This window comes from Gossypium hirsutum, chromosome A04 (assembly GCF_007990345.1).
Source record: "Gossypium hirsutum isolate 1008001.06 chromosome A04, Gossypium_hirsutum_v2.1, whole genome shotgun sequence".
NCBI classification, from domain to species: Eukaryota; Viridiplantae; Streptophyta; class Magnoliopsida; order Malvales; family Malvaceae; genus Gossypium; species Gossypium hirsutum.
The window spans coordinates 27298244-27315457 of NC_053427.1; the positions used below are offsets into that span (position 1 = coordinate 27298244).

The following is a 17214-nucleotide window of genomic DNA, read 5'->3' on the forward strand; positions in this document are numbered from 1 at the left end:
ATCCCGTATTAGCTTCACATTGCTTTCTCTTGGCTTGCAAATCTTGATCATTTTTCTGAGCTTCAGAAATCTCTTGTAAAAACATCGGTCTTGCTCTTAACTCTGCTAGAATCGAACCATCATTTGATATCTTTAACCGAGTGTTCATAGTTCTCAAAGCAAATAGCAATTTTCTACTTAAAGCATCGGCAACCACATTCGCTTTTCCCGGATGGTAATCAATAAGAAGCTCGTAATCTTTCAATAACTCCAACCATCTTCGCTGTCTCAAATTCAAGTCTTCTTGTGACATCAAATACTTAAGACTTTTGTGGTCGGTATATACTCGGCACTTTTAACCATACAAATAATGTCGCCAAATCTTCAAACCAAACACTATAGCCGCCAAGTCCAAATCATGAGTCGAATAATTTCTTTCGTGAGATTTTAACTGCCTCGAAGCATAAGCCACAACTTTTCCTTCTTGCATAAGTACACACCCTAAGCCATTTCGAGAAGCATCACTATACACCACAAATTCTTTACCTGATTCAGGTTGTACCAACACTGATGCTTCAGTTAATAACTTTTTCAATTCTTCAAAACTCTGTTGACATTCTTCCGTCCATTCAAATTTAACATTCTTTCGGAGTAGTCTAGTCATAGGAGCAGCAATTATAAAAAATCCATTTACAAACCGCCGATAATACCCAGCTAGCCCCAAGAAACTTCTAACCTCAGTTACATTTTTCGGTGGTTTCCAATCAACAATGGCTGAAATCTTACTAGGATCAACCCGTATACCATCACCTGAAACAATATGACCCAAAAATCCAACTTCCCGGAGCCAAAATTCACTTTTACTAAACTTAGTATACAGCTTCTTATCTTTCAAAGTTTGCAAAATTATCCTCAAATGCTCAGCATGCTCTGTCTCATCTTTTGAATAAATTAAAATATCATCTATAAACACCACAACAAATTTGTCCAAGTATGGCTGAAATATACGATTCATTAAATCCATAAACACAGCAGGAGCATTTGTCAACCCGAATGGCATAACTAAAAATTCATAATGACCGTACCTTGTTCTAAAAGCAGTTATAGGCACATCCGACTCTTTTACTCGCAGCTGGTAATACCCAGATCTCAAGTCAATCTTTGAAAACCATGTCGCTCCTTTTAGCTGATCAAACAAATCATCAATCCTTGGCACCGGATACTTGTTTTTTATTGTCACCTTGTTTAACTGCCGATAGTCAACACACAATCTCATAGAACCATCCTTCTTTTTCACAAATAACACGGGAGCACCCCAAGGTGAAAAACTCGGTCTCACAAAGCCTTTATCAGTCAACTCTTGCAACTGTGACTTTAATTCTTTCAACTCTGCTGGTGCCATTCTATATGGAGCAATCAAGATCGGAGCTGTTCCCGGTATCAAATCAATACCAAATTCTACTTCCCTGACTAGAGGCAAACTAGGCAATTCTTTTGGAAATACATCCGCAAATTCACACACAACTGGCACTGATTCAACTTTCTTTTCAACTTCTTTTGTATTAATTACATAAGCCAAATAAGCTTCATAACCCTTTCTCAAATATCTCTGAGCTGACATCAAAGAAATCATACTAGATAATGCCTCTGATTTGTCTGGTTCAACCCGCAGAATTTCACCACTTTCACACTTTAATTCTAAAACCTTTTCTTTGCAATTTATTATAGCATCATGCAATGTCAACCAATCCATACCCAAAATAACATCAAATTCATCAAACAGCAACAACATCAAGTCGGCCGGAAAGTAATGACCCCGAATCATTAAAGGGCATTTCTTGCATACTTTATCAACTATCACACATTTGCCTAACGGATTCGACACTCTAATCATAAATTCTGTGTTCTCAACAGGTATATTCATACTAGACACCAGTTTCATGCATACATATGAATGAGTAGAACCGGGATCAATCAAAGCAATAACATTAACATCATAAGGAGAAAATATACCAGTAATCACATTGGGTGATGAAGCATCTTCACATGCCTTTATAGCATAAGTTCTAGCTGGAGCCCTTGCTTCAGATTTAGCTGCTGAATCTCTGGCTACATTTTTGCTGCTTGTTTCATTTCTAGCTTTTCTCGAATATCTTCCCCTTGAGTCTCCACCACTAGCTTTTACATTCTGAAATTTTTCTTTCTCAGCTCTCTTTGGGCAGTCTATAATAAAATGATCCGAAGAACCACACCGAAAACATTCATTCGCTCTACATGGGCCAAAATGATTTCTGCCACACCGCTGGCACTCAGGCTTAACAAATCTCGTATTTCCCACACTAGCCGCAGAAGTAGTCTGAGATTTAGGACCCACATTTTGCTTCTTAAAATTTCCATATGATTGTCCAGCCGAAACCTGTGAATGAGGATTCATATTTATAGATTTTCTGGATTGCTGTGAGAATTAACTGCTCGTCGGTCTTTTCTTCCAATTTCTAGTCTCAGCCTCTACCTTTTTCTTCTCTTTAAGTAGTTCTTCAGCCTTGCAAGCTCGATCAACCAATACCACCATTTCTTTTAATTCAAGAATCCCAACAAATACTTTGATGTCTTTATTGAGTCCGTCTTCAAATCATCTGCACATTTTAGCTTCTGTAGGAATATATTCTCTAGCATACTTACTCAACCTGACAAACTCCCTTTCGTATTCAGTAACTGTCATGATCCCCTACTTTAATTCAAGAAACTCTTTACGCTTCTGATCAATAAATCTTTCACTGATATATTTCTTCTGAAATTCTTCTTGAAAGAACTCCCAAGTTACTTTCTCTTTCGGTACTACTGAAGTTAATGTCTTCCACCAATGATAAGCTGAATCCCTCAACAATGATATAGCACATTTCAAGCATTCCTCAGGTGTACAAGATAATTCATCAAATACTCGAATAGAATTCTCGAGCCAAAACTCTGCTTTCTCGGCATCGTCATCAATATTTGCCCTGAATTCTTCTGCCCCTTGTTTACGGATTCTGTCAACTAGAGTTCTGTGAAATTTCATCAGATCTACACCTTGAGGGATCGGGGGTACAGGTTGAGGAATCGGGGGAGGTGGGGGAGGTTGTGCATTCGGGTTCGTACGAACGAACTCAGTATACCAGGCACTCATCATCTAGAGAAAGGCTTCCCAAGCCCCTTCTCCTCCTCCTTGACGAACAGTAGGAGGTGCATTACTCTCTACATCATCAGTCGCAACTGGATCGGGATCCATTTACTATAAAAAAATCATTTAAAAGGTCAGAAGTCGTCACACTATCACAATATATAAATGGCATGTATAGCAAAACCATACATACAACACATTAGTCCGAGAACCGACTAAACCTACTCTGATACCACCAAATATAATGCCCAGTACCCGAGACCATCACCGGAGTGGAACACGAGGTGTTAACAAACTTAATTCATTACTTAAACAGCTCAAATAATTTATTTTTAAAATTTCCAGTCAAGCTAGCAATCTGCGTTACAGTCGCTTAAAAATTCATATCTCAAGTTCCAAAACTCAAAATCCAATTCTGTAAATTTTCCCCGAAACTAGACTCATATATCTATTTACTATTTTTTTTTGAATTTTTGGTCAAGCCAATTAGTACAGTTTATTAGTTAAACTCTCCCCTATTTCAGGGTTCGACTGCTCTGAACTCTATATATTACGAATAAGATATCTCTAAGTACAGAATTTCAAATGACTATGAAGTTTGTTTCTCTTAAAACTAGACTCAATAAGGAATCTGTAAATATAAAGCATGACTTCCAATTATTTATTTACAATTTATGATGAATTTTTCAATTTAGAATAGGGGATCCAGAAATCACTCTGGCCCTATTTCACAAAAATTCAAATATCTCATAAATTATAATTTATATACCTATTTTGTTCAATCCATATGAAAATAGACTAATTAAGCTTCAATTTCATAACTTACTCATCATTTAATTCCATTTCTACTATTTTTAGTGATTTTTCAAATTTACATCACTGCTGCTGTCAGATTCTGTTTTATGACAAATTTCACTTTACTAAGGATTTTCATGGACTAAATAGCATTTTAAACATACATAACATCAAATATGACTTAGATTGGCCATTCCAATGGCTAATCATTTACAAACCCTTTTCTTACCAAACCATAGCCATATCATAAGATCAATTACACAAAGTGAGTGTTTTGCCATACATGCCACATTCAAAATACACAAGCCATTTTACCAATTTAAGCCTTCGGATAGTGTGAACGAGTCTTCGACCTATCCCGATTCTCAAGCCGGCTTGTCAAAACTACAATGAATGAAAAGGAGGGAGTAAGCAAAAATGCTTAGTAAGTTCACATGCAAATAGCAAGTAACATAATCACAATATCTCACATAAAACATCATTTGCATAAACAACACCAAGGCATTCATGTTTCATTTACATTTAATATCTTTCTACGATTTCATCATACCAAGTTTTCAACCCGAGGGTTTAAGCACATACCTGTCAAATTTTCTCATTTACCACACTTACCAACATGTCACCTTCGTTTTAGCCTTCTTCTTATTCACGTAAGATTCACCCGTCGAACATAACAGAATATAATTCGAATACGCGGATCTCATGAACATAAGAGTCATACCCGCAGTTAGACAAACTCAATAGCCTGCGGAACTTATGTAGCCAAGCTACCATGTAACCCGCCCACAAGTGAACTCGGACTCAACTCAACGAGCTCGGGCGTTCGCATCCATAAGTGAACTCGGACTCAACTCAACGAGCTCGGATGCCTAGTTACATCTCACGAACTCGGACTCTACTCAACGAGTTCGGAACTCAACCATCCTAGTGACATGTCACTTGTATTCTAATCTATTCCCAAGGTTCAAACGGGCGTTTTCCTCCATCACACATCTTTGCCGTCTTCCACGGAATATCGAAATCGATACTTCGGTGATAGTTCATACTCATCAAGTAATTCACATAATTACATATTATTCAACAATAACCACAAAGCATAATATTTCATGATAATAATCAGCATCATATCATATAAACAACATTAAATTGCTTAAAATGGAAATTATGTTACTACATTTACATATGAACTTACCTCGGTATAAAATTATTAGCAATCGAGCCTATTTTTCGTAAACTTTGTTTTTCCCTCGATCGCAACTTGAATCTCGTTTCTCTTGATCTATAATGTCAAATTAATCTTATTTAATACATACATTCATCAAAATAGCATTTAATACGAACTTTGGCAAAATTACATTTTTGCCCCTAAACTTTTGCATAATTTCACTTTTTCCTTTAGGCTCGGGAATTAAACTTCATCCCTTATTCTTATGTTTTATGGCATGCTGATCATTTTTCCCTTTTATGGCAACATCAAATTCACACTCTAACATGTACTTATGACTATTAGGTATTTTTACCGATTAAGCCCTTTTACTCGTTTTCGCTTAAAACCGAGTAGTACAAGTTGTCTAACATAATTTAAAACCTCATATTCTATCATAAAACACCAAAATACACAAATTTCACCTATGGGTATTTTTCCAAATATGAACCCTAGGTTGAATTATTGCTAGCATAAGCTTAATCGAGCTACCAGGACTCCAAAAACGTAAAGAACATTAAAAACGGGGCTTGGAATCACTTACTATAGAGCTTGGAAGCTTGAAACAAACCCTAACTATGGAGAACCCTTGAAATTTCGGCCTAATGAAGAAGATGGACAAAAATTGGCTTTTAATTTTGTTTTTAATTCATTTTAATAACTAAATGACCAAAATTACTTTACTACTAAACTTTCCAAAAATTCCATCCATGTCCAATTTTTGTCCATAGACTTAGAAATTGGTCAAATTGCTATTTAAGACCTCCAAATTGATATTCCAAAACAATTTCATACTAAAAACTCCTAGAATGCATGTTTTGCAAATTATTCGATTTAGTCCCTAATTTCAATTTAAGCACTTTAGGCATAGGATTTCATCACGAAATTTTCACACAATCATGCAATCATATCATAAACATCAAAATAATTATAAAATAATTATTTCTATCTTGGATTTTTGTGGTCACGAAACCACTATTCTGATTAGGCCCTAATTCGGGATATTACATAAGGTGCCATTTTGATACTTGATTGATAACTGTTATTATACGCAAATTCAATCAGAGGCAGGTATCGTTCCCATGTACCTTCAAACTTGAAAATGCAACACGTCAACATATCCTCAAGTATCTGAATGACTCGCTCAGACTGGCCATCTGTTTGTGGATGGAAAGTAGTACTGAAATGTAATTTTGTACCTAGTGCATCTTGCAGCTTCTTCCAAAAACTGCAATGTAAACCTTAGATCTCGATCCGAAACAATGGATATAGGTACACCATGTAATTTCACAATCTGAGAAACATACAATTCAGCTAGTTTATCAAGTGAGTAGTCCGTACGTATCGGGACAAAATGAGTCGATTTAGTCAATCTATCAACAACAACCCAGACTGCATCCTTTTTGCTCGGTGTCAACGGTAGACCAGATACAAAATCCATCCTAACTCTGTCCCACTTCCATTCTGGTACAATAATCGGCTGAAGTAACCCTGAAGGTACCTGATGCTCCGTTTTTACCTGTTGACAGTCTAAACATCTCGCAACAAAGTCAGAGATGTCTCGCTTCATACCATGCCACCAGTAAAGCTGTTTCAAATCATTATACATCTTTGTACTACCTGGATGAACAGATAACCGACTACTATGAGCTTCATTCAAAATCATCTAAATCAACTATGAATTCCTCGGAACACATATTCGGGCTCTGAATCTCAGACAGTCATCCATATCAATTCTAAATTCTGAATCAGTATCCGTCTCACGCTAAACTCGTTTTGCAATCAATTCATTATCAACCTTCTGAGCATCACATATTTGTTGAAAAAATAACGGTCTTGCTTTCAATTCTGCTACTATCGAACCATCCCCAGACATGGTCATATGCGCATTCATTACACGTAAAGAAAACAGTGATTTTCGGCTTAAAGCATTATCAACAACGTTAGCCTTTCCTGGGTGATAGTCAATCACAAGCTCGTAGTCTTTTAATGGTTCTTACCATCGGCGTTGTCTCAAATTCAGATCTTTCTAAGTCATCAAGTATTTTAGGCTTTTATGATCAGAATAAACATGACATTTCTCACCGAACATGTGATGACGCCAAATTTTTAATGCGAACACAATAGCTCCAATTCCAGGTCATGTGTTGGATAGTTTCTTTCATATGGCTTTAACTGTCTCGAGGCATAAGCTATCACCCTGTCTTCCTGCATCAAAACACAGCCCAAACCATTTAATGATGTATCACTATAAATAACAAATTCTTTACCCGATTCTGGCTGAACTAGCACTAGAGCTTCTGTCAAAAGGGCTTTCAACTAATCAAAACTTTGTTGACACTTCTCTGACCACTCAAACTTAATATCTTTCTACAATAGCTTTGTCATCGGAGCTGCAATCATAGAGAAACCCTTCACGAACCGTCTATAATAACCAGCAAGTCCCAAAAAGCTTCGGACTTCAAAAACATTCTTCAGAGGTTTCCAATCCAGTATAGCTGAAATTTTGCTCGGATCCACCCGAATACCTGATGCTGATACTACATGGCCCAGAAAACTAACTTCACTTGGGCTCCGTTTGTTTGCCAGTAAAATATTTTCCGGAAAATAATTTCTGGAAAATGATTTACTTTTCTAGAAATGATTTACTTTTCTAGTGTTTGGATGAATCTATGTAAAATATTTTCTGTTGTTTGGTAGATTTCTTGAAAATAATTTCCAGAAAAGCTGTTTTAAATTAAAAATTATGTATTTAAGAATTTATTATTATTTCATTGTTTAATTGAGTTTATTATATATATTAATAAATTTATAGTTAATATCAAGCATGTACAAGTTGCCAAGTTCTTATATTACTCTAAAAAAGTTAGACAAAAAAATTTTAAACCATTATATAGGAACCATTGCCATGTTTTGGGATTTAACTTGGACTAAACAAAAATTCAAGCCTTAAAACAAAAATAATTGCTTAGTTCAAACCCGAGTGTAAGAACAATTGCCTAACTTAGTGGATCAATAATAAATTTAAGCCCCAATGTAGTATCAGTTACCAAATTCAAGTCCCAAAAAATGATACACCATCAAATTTATTAGAAAACTTGTGAAATAAAGCCAACAATTTCTTTTACTAAAACATCCTAGTTGCTTTTGAGAAACAAAAACCCTGGACAATAAAGTTCAAACATTGCAAACCAGTTCATTGAAGTAAACAAAATGTGATAGTAAATTAAAGAAAATTCAACTTCAACCAGTCCGATGTGGCCTAGGCTTCTCAAATTAAAAACAATATCCAATCAACAAATTGACAGATGTTCACTACCAAATATTTTAGAACTATAAACCACATTAACTCTCTTTTCATTACAGTGAGAGAACTTAAACAAGTTAGGCTTTGATGCCTTGTAAGTGGTCTTTAGCTTCTTGGTAGGCAGCCTTACCTTATTGAACACCAATGGGAACTTGATTTTGGTGTTGTGGAGCTGCTTGGTGCTATCTCTCTTTCACAGCTTATCTGGGATAGTTGCAGTCTTGATAATCTGGATACATGGGAATCGGACTCTGTGGCGAGAAGTGATCTCAGTGTACTTCTGTTCAACAGTTTCGTTTAGAGTAGTGTCATGGTATTCCTTGTACATGTTATGATAACCAGTATGGCTTTGGTAGCGGAGCCATACACCATAATTCTTGATCTGGGTAGTGTTCTTCTCAAATATCTGCAGAGAAATTTGATTTAGATACCAAGCATTAAAAAGAAAAGAAAGTAATATCATGAGAGTTAAGAGATCCTTGGGTAAATATTACATTAAGGGGTGGGGCCAAAGGGAACAAATTAGAGAGAGAGAAAAATACACACACATCACCTACCCTACATTTAAGATGTTTGGCATGAGATGCTCTAGATGGAAAAAAAATCAATGCTCCCGAAAGCAAGGACTTTCCCCCTTCCACTGCACAAGAAAACAAGAGAAAACATGTGAGGTTGATTCTCAATGACTTTCCCCCTTCCACTGCACACAAGAACAAGAGAAAACATGTGAGGTTGATTCTCAATATTAATGATTTACGTGTCTTTTCTCTGGTGGAAAAACATCAACACATAGATTCAATAAAAAGTATCTTCTTTTGGCCATTGATTAAGAACTTTTCATACCTGATTCAGGCTTGAATCTTCATAAATGTTCTTAGAAAAGACAAGTGAGCCATAATTTGCTTCAAGCAATCATATGAAAAGAATCTTCAAAAACTAAATCAATCAGCCAGCTATTGTCTTTTGATCTGTTTCTTTCTGAAACTCATTACTTATCACCCAATCTAGAACTTTAGCGACTTTAGGAAATCTCTTCATTGAACCATTTGAAATTTCTTGGCTAAGGATCCCTAGAGTTACCTCATCAGTTTGAAAGCCCTGTACTACCATGGCTTTACGTAACAAGAGGATGTCCCAAAACTTGCCTCTCTGAAATATTGCACGTAATAGGGAATTGAAAATTACAACACTAGGAATAAGGCCCCTCTCTAGCATTTGATTCCACAGTTGGAGCGCAGCTAATATCTTCCCTTCTTTACACAGGCCACTAATTAATGAACCATAGGTAAAAACATCCGGTTTTAGTCCCTGTCTCTTCATTTCCCCTAACAGTTGACCAACCAGAAGGTGATTGTGCTCTCTTATAGAAGCATGGATGAGAATGTTGTATGAAGTCACATCAGGAAGGCACTTGGTGTTTCTTAAATTCTGGAAAATCTGGTATGCAGTTCCACAACCGATTCTTGCAAAGGTTATGAAGAAGTATATTTAAGGTGACTACAGTTGGAGTAGGACTATTATACATCATAGACTCCACTAACTTCAAACACTCTGAAAAATTTCCACTACTGCAAAGATATCAAACCAAACAAGTCAAACTGAAAATATTAAGCTTCATGTCTTCATACCTCATATGATACAAGATCCTTTGGACTATTGCAGAGTTTCCTAGCCTGCATGCAGTAGACAAAATTGCATTGAAAGTGATCGCATCAGGCCCATTCACATCCCACTCAAAACAGTACAAAAGCTCTATGGCCTCATTAATATTTTTTTCTTTACAAAACACACTCAAGATAGTATTATACGACACATTGTTTGGCTTAAAGCCAACTTTCATCATGCGTTTCAACTGAGACAATGCTTCTCTTGATTTATTCTCTTGACATAAACATTGGAAGTAAATATTATAGACAGCAACATCCGTAGTTCCATTGGAAAATATATCAAGCAATAGTTTACATGCATCCCCTACTTTTCCTATTTTGAGCAGGCCTCCACACAAAGCAGCATATGAATATGAATCCGGAGAAAGACCTTTTTGATCCATCACCTGAATTAACTCAGAAATGTCATCTAGCCTATCTCTATGGCAAAGCTCACGAAGAATGACATTATAAGTAAGCAGATCAGGGTTACAACCTTCCTTTTCCATCTTATTGACGAAGTCTATAGCCTCCTTAAACTTCCCATTATAAAAAAGAAACTTAACAATTATCATGTATGTAATCACATTAGGCATACAACCACTACTTTGCATGAAATCCAGCCATTGAAAAACATTATCTTGCAGGCCTTCTCTATAGAACCCATAAATCAAACCAGTATAAGAACACACATTATGAACAAACTCTTTCTTCATCATCAAATAAAACAATTGCAAAGTAGTATAACTTTGACCGATCTTGCATAAAGCCCATAGAATATGTAACACCCCTATCCCATAACCGTCGCCAGAATAGGTAAGGGGCATTACCGGACTTGTAACTCATGTCAGAACAGTAAAATTTTAAACTTTTTCTTAAAATAAAGATCATTCATTTAAATAAGTACTAAGCACAGCCAGAGATAAAATTTAAACTTCTCTAAGTAAACATTCAAAAGATGCCATTTTCGCATGGCTTATATACATTAACCAAAAATATTCTTCCGCCACTAGTCTATTCTATACATGCCATAAAATAGTTCTAAACATGACAGTAACAAGCAGTGGATAGTGATAGTGTGACTAGTTGCTGACGATCCCCGAGCCTGTAGCTTCGCAATGAGATCTATAAAATAGAGGAAACAGAGTAAACGGAGTAAGCATTACAATGCTTAGTAAGTTTTAAGCAGTGTCAACAGATAACAATAAAATTATAACATAGTTGTTCGTATTTTTATTTCACTCTTCCTTCGGGCATACCATCCCTTTACCGAATATGCACATCTCATCACATACAATAGGCAGATAAACTTTCACATAAAAGTGAGCTCATGTGACATAGATATATCGTATGATTTCACATAACCTCTCACACTGATCCGATGTCACATAATCATAGGAATAGTCTCATAGATTGCTCTCGTATGCATCACATAACTACCTTATGATTTAGTGCAAATCAAGCTCACATATAAACTTGGAGTACATACCTGTTTAACCTTTCGCATTGAGTATATTTATAAGCAATTCTTATTACGAAGTCTTACCCGGACATAATCTCCACACGAAGTTATCGGGTCTTACCCGGACAAAATCCCCACACGTAGTCATCGGGTCTTTAGAGCTCGGATATAGTACGAGCACGAAGCTTACGGACATTAATCAGTGATAATATTCTCGCATAAAGCCTGCAGGGTTTTAACCCGGATATAGTACTGACACAAATGCCCTTCGGGACTTATCACATTTATACAATTTCACATCCATCACGTTGGCCACTCGGCCCTGTCACATATATACACTTTCACATTCATCACATCGGCCATTAGGCCTTATCACATATATACACTTTCACATTCATCACATCGGCCATTGGGCCTTATCACATATATATACACTTTCACAGTCATCACATCGGCCATTGGGCCTTATCACATATATATACACTTTCACATTCATCACATCGGCCATTAGGCCTTATCACATATATACACTTTCACATTCATCACATCGGCCATTAGGCCTTATCACATATATATACACTTTCACATTCATCACATCGGCCATTAGGCCTTATCACATATATATACACTTTCACATTCATCACATCGGCCATTAGGCCTTATCACATATATACACTTTCACAGTCATCACATCGGCCGTTAGGCCTTATCACATATATATACACTTTCACATTCATCACATCGGCCATTGGGCCTTATCACATATATATACACTTTCACATTCATCACATCGGCCATTAGGCCTTATCACATATATACACTTTCACATTCATCACATCGGCCATTAGGCCTTATCACATATATACACTTTCACATTCATCACATCGGCCATTAGGCCTTATCACATATATGCATGTTCACATCCATCACATAGAATCCTAAATCAAAATATAGATTTTCATGTATTCACATCACAATTATCCAAATATACTTCACATACCATATATACTTTCACGTATACACACTGTCTTGGCTGAATCTACATCTATCATTTTCCAATATCACAATTTAGAATTCACGTATGGGTTTAATCAATAGCTTATGAGCAACTAAAACAAGTTTATCAAGGTTTACAACACAATCTCAAATTCAGCACAAGCTGTTTTTCCTGAGCAATAGTCACTAAATTATTTATAACTGGAGCTACAAAACTCCAAATCACTTTCCGTTAATTTTTCCTGAATATAGACTCGTATATATTCCATCCATAAAATTTCTAGAATTTTAGATTTGGCCAATCAATATCAGATTTTTCTTAAATTTTCCCCTGTTTCACTGTTTGACTAATCTGACCACTCTTCACTACAAAACAAATTTCTCATTTTACAGAATTCAAAATGTGTTGTATTTGATTTCATTTGAAACTAGACTCATTAAGGAGTCTAAGCATATAAATTTTATCTTATAACCATTTTTGTACAATTTATAATGATTTCTAAAAACAGAACAGAGGATTACAGTGTCATTCTGCGCTGTCTCACACAACTTTAAGTATCTCATTATCGGAAATTCCTTTGCTTACACGGTTTCTTTTATAAGAAACTAGACTCATTAAGCTTTAATTTCATGTCTCATTCAGCCTCTAATTCAAATCCATAAATTTATGGTGATTTTCTAAAGTCACGTTACTGCTGCTGTCCTAAGCAGACTATTTCAAATTACCCTTAAATTCCCAAGCTCAAACACTTAAGAACTTACCATTTGAGCTTAGAACATATCATGGCCACATCATATCTTGTTAAATCAACTCATCATGTCCTATTATAATTGAATTTACTCAACGTTTAATCACTTAAAACTTACAAAGGAATCAAACTCAAATACTTAAGAACTTACCTCGGAAATTGCCGAACGATTACAGATCGACTATTCGGTTAGGTAGCTTTTTTCTCTTTTCCGAATTAGACTCCCTAAGCTCTTGAGCTTGAATAAACAAATTTAATCTATTACAAACCAATTATACAAACTCATGGCCGAATATAACAAGAAGACTACTGGATTCTACTAGCCACTCATTGCCCTATTATTAACCTTACTTAATTATAAACGCATTCGGCAATTTGATAATTAAGTTCATATCATGGTATCATAACTCCACATTTATCAATATATCATTAACAAAATATGCTCATGTCAAATTTACTCCCAATCACATCTCAAAATTCAGCAAGCTTAGAACTCATTTAATAATTAAATTCGGTAGCTTAATCACTTTGCTAACTACTTATGCATATAATTCAATGATTTTTACATCATCTTACAATCACCATTATTCAAGACTTTGAGATTTCCACAAATGTTCATCTAATGCCTCTAGGCCGAATGTAATATTGCATCCAAATTCACATAGTTTTTTTTTTGTTATATCTAATTCTAATGTACATAATCATAATTCAATTCAACATTATAAACCATTATCACCCATTTAGCCGAATATACCACATTAATTTTTAACATTACCCATGTAAATACCTATAGGTTCTTATACCTTAAATTCACACATTTAACCCTTTAATGCCTATTGATCATTCCTTTGGTCTTAACCTAAATGACAGCTCTCATTCTTCATATTTCAACCGAATTTTTCATAGCATGAAGACTTTCATACATTTATAAAAACTTTCATAACTCATTTGAGCCATCAAGCACATTTAGTTTATTCATACTCAACTAGAATCAATTATCCTCCCAAAATCATCAAACATACAAAATATACCCCATTAAGCTCATGACCGATTGCTACATGCTTCATGAACACAAAAATTTTCACATGGGTCTTGTTGCAAGCTTCAAAACCAACCAAAATTCACAACTTTTCAAAGAAAATAACATGAACCTTACCTTATTTGAAGTCTTCTTTTGCCGAATGCCCTAAGCTCAAAGGTTTCTATTTTGTTTCTCAACTCACGGCAAGAAGAAGAAGAAATGGCCTTATTATTTTCACCTCAAACATGTTTTATTCATTTATTTCATTAACTTTTATTATTTCTATTTTATGAAACCACTTTCTTTAATATAAACAAATATATTATTAACATTATTTACTAACATACAAAGCACAAAATGCCAAAATGTGTCATTCATGCCCATCATTGCCGTCCACTACCAAGAAAAAGGAATGTTTGACATGCAAGTCCCTCATGCTTCAAACCATGCAATTTTTAGCCACTTCCAATTAACCTATGACATTTTCAAGATTTTTCACATAAGCCCCTTTTTATTTATTTCACATCCAAATGACAAAATTTAAAGCATGAAATTTTCACACATACTTATTCATAAATAATAAGCATAAAATATAACAATTAATTATTTTTGTGACTCGGTTTTGTGGTCCCGAAACCACTTTCCGACTAGGGTCAAATTAGGGGTGTCACAACTCTCCCCCCCTTTAGGGATTTTCGTCCCCGAAAATTTCCACCGATGCATAGGTTAGGATAACGTTCTCTTATTGAATTATATCCACAAAGACATTAGCTCATCGATAGCAATTGTAATTCGTTATTGATTTCGTATCGGTCTATAAAATCATTTTCTTATCTTAAAACAAATACATAAACATTTCTACAAGTATGCACATATATCTCATTTCCTTGATTTCATAAGCAATAATCACTTAATTTAATTCACAAATGCATTTCAAACACATATAAATCACATATTAACATGTATAATTCATATCATCAACCCACATATTCGTAACTCACATTTTCAGTCATGTATAAGCTGTAACCTGACCGAAAGTACACATATACTCAAACATCCCAATAAATATCCTTTATCACTCCATCATATCTCACTATTCAACTTAACCTATTTCCAACAGAAAATCAACTTCCACATACCTGAACATTGAGTTCATTTAGCACATTCAATCACCATTAACGATACCCGTATACAATCGATTTGGCATCAAGCCTCATATTGTATACCGGCATGGGATTTATTTTAGCACATAACCCATATATCCAAAATTATCAGCATTCATCACAAATTCTTACAGACTTTCAAATGTCGAACTTAATCGAAATAATTTCTTGAATATGATTAACAAAAAAATAGGGGTCATTTAGCAATAGCACATATGACTTCATATACCAAGCATTCCATAGACTAAATCCGTAACACATTTATAACATGAATTCATTTCTTAACAACATATCCACCATCTTTTTACTTTCATCTGATTTTCTCATACCTTCCGTACATACCTGTATCACTTATTCTGATCTTACTTAATTTATCATTTTAAATATACCTGTTGAATCATTCAAAATCATTACGGATACTCATTAAGCACATATAGCTCTTACAATGCCATATCCTAGATATGGTCTTACATATTCTCACATATCGAGCCGATGCCATGTCCAAGACATGGTCTTACACACTATCTCAAATCAATGCCTTCGTCCCTGACGAGGTCTTACATGAATTCCACTTCACACACTTAGTGCCCACTGACCGATCTCGCACTCATAGTGCTCGGTTAAAGGAATTGGTACACACACAGTGCCTCTAATCATTCACACACATAGTGCTCTTATTCATTCGTTATTACACATTGAAATGACTTAACCAAGTCTATAAACATCCTGTATGTACACTTGTAAACATATCATCTCATTTAAATTTGAATTCGTATAGTAATGAACACTTAAACTTTGCTCAAATTACCGGCACGAAGCCTACTAGGCACGAAAGCCCGAATACACGTCACCAGCATGATTGCTCTTCGGGACCTAGCCCGGATATAACACCAGCACGAATGCTCTTCGGGTTTAGCACAAATATATCTCTAGCACGAATGCTCTTCGGAACTTAGTCCGGATACATCACTAGCACGAATGCTCTTCGGGATTTAGCCCGGATATATCACTAGCACGAATGCTCTTCGGGACTTAGCCCGGATATATCACTAGCACGAATGCTCTTCGGGACTTAGCCCGGATATATCACTCTCAATTCTCATGTACATATACACATATAGCAATACACATTAGCATATCATTTACATTACTTGAATACAAACACAACATGCTTATCGACCATTCAACTTCCAATTCCATAGCCACATATAGTCATAACACTCTTTCAAAATTGCATCACTTATACCCTTATAATTCAATCCAAATCGAAATTCAAATACGAGTACATGATACGTACCTGATCAACTTAATAATTTAGGCATATCTAAGTGAAGTTATATCGCAAATTCTCATAGTCAGAAGCTTGCTACAGCTCGATCGGGATCAAGATTCATTACAATACAGCAAACATATTTTAATAGCCAAAAATCATCACACTATCATTTTATCACTTTATGGCATGTATAAATAGACTCACGCGTGCTACGTTAGTCCTAGAATCGACTAAACCGTAGCTCTGATACCAATAAAATGTAACACCCCTATCCCGTAACCGTCGCTAGAATAGGTAAGGGGCATTACCGGACTTGTAACTCATGTCAAAATAGTAAAATTTTAAACTTTTTCTTGAAATAAAGATCATTCATTTAAATAAGTACTAAGCACAGCCAGAGATAAAATTTAAACTTCACTAAGTAAACATTCAAAAGATGCCATTTTCGCATGGCTTATA

General features: G+C 35.4%; 1 protein-coding gene across 1 annotated transcript; it reads right to left on the bottom strand.

The window, feature by feature from the left end:
• Positions 1 to 8638: 8638 nt before the first annotated feature.
• On the bottom strand, positions 8639 to 10807 carry LOC107947746 (pentatricopeptide repeat-containing protein At3g04760, chloroplastic-like). The gene is made up of 4 exons (XM_041111188.1): positions 10074 to 10807; positions 9438 to 9907; positions 9289 to 9347; positions 8639 to 8851 (listed from the first exon to the last, which is right to left on the bottom strand). The coding sequence occupies exons 1-4, from the start codon at positions 10805 to 10807 to the stop codon at positions 8639 to 8641; spliced, it is 1476 nt and encodes a 491-aa protein (XP_040967122.1).
• Between the last annotated feature and the right edge of the window lie 6407 nt (positions 10808 to 17214).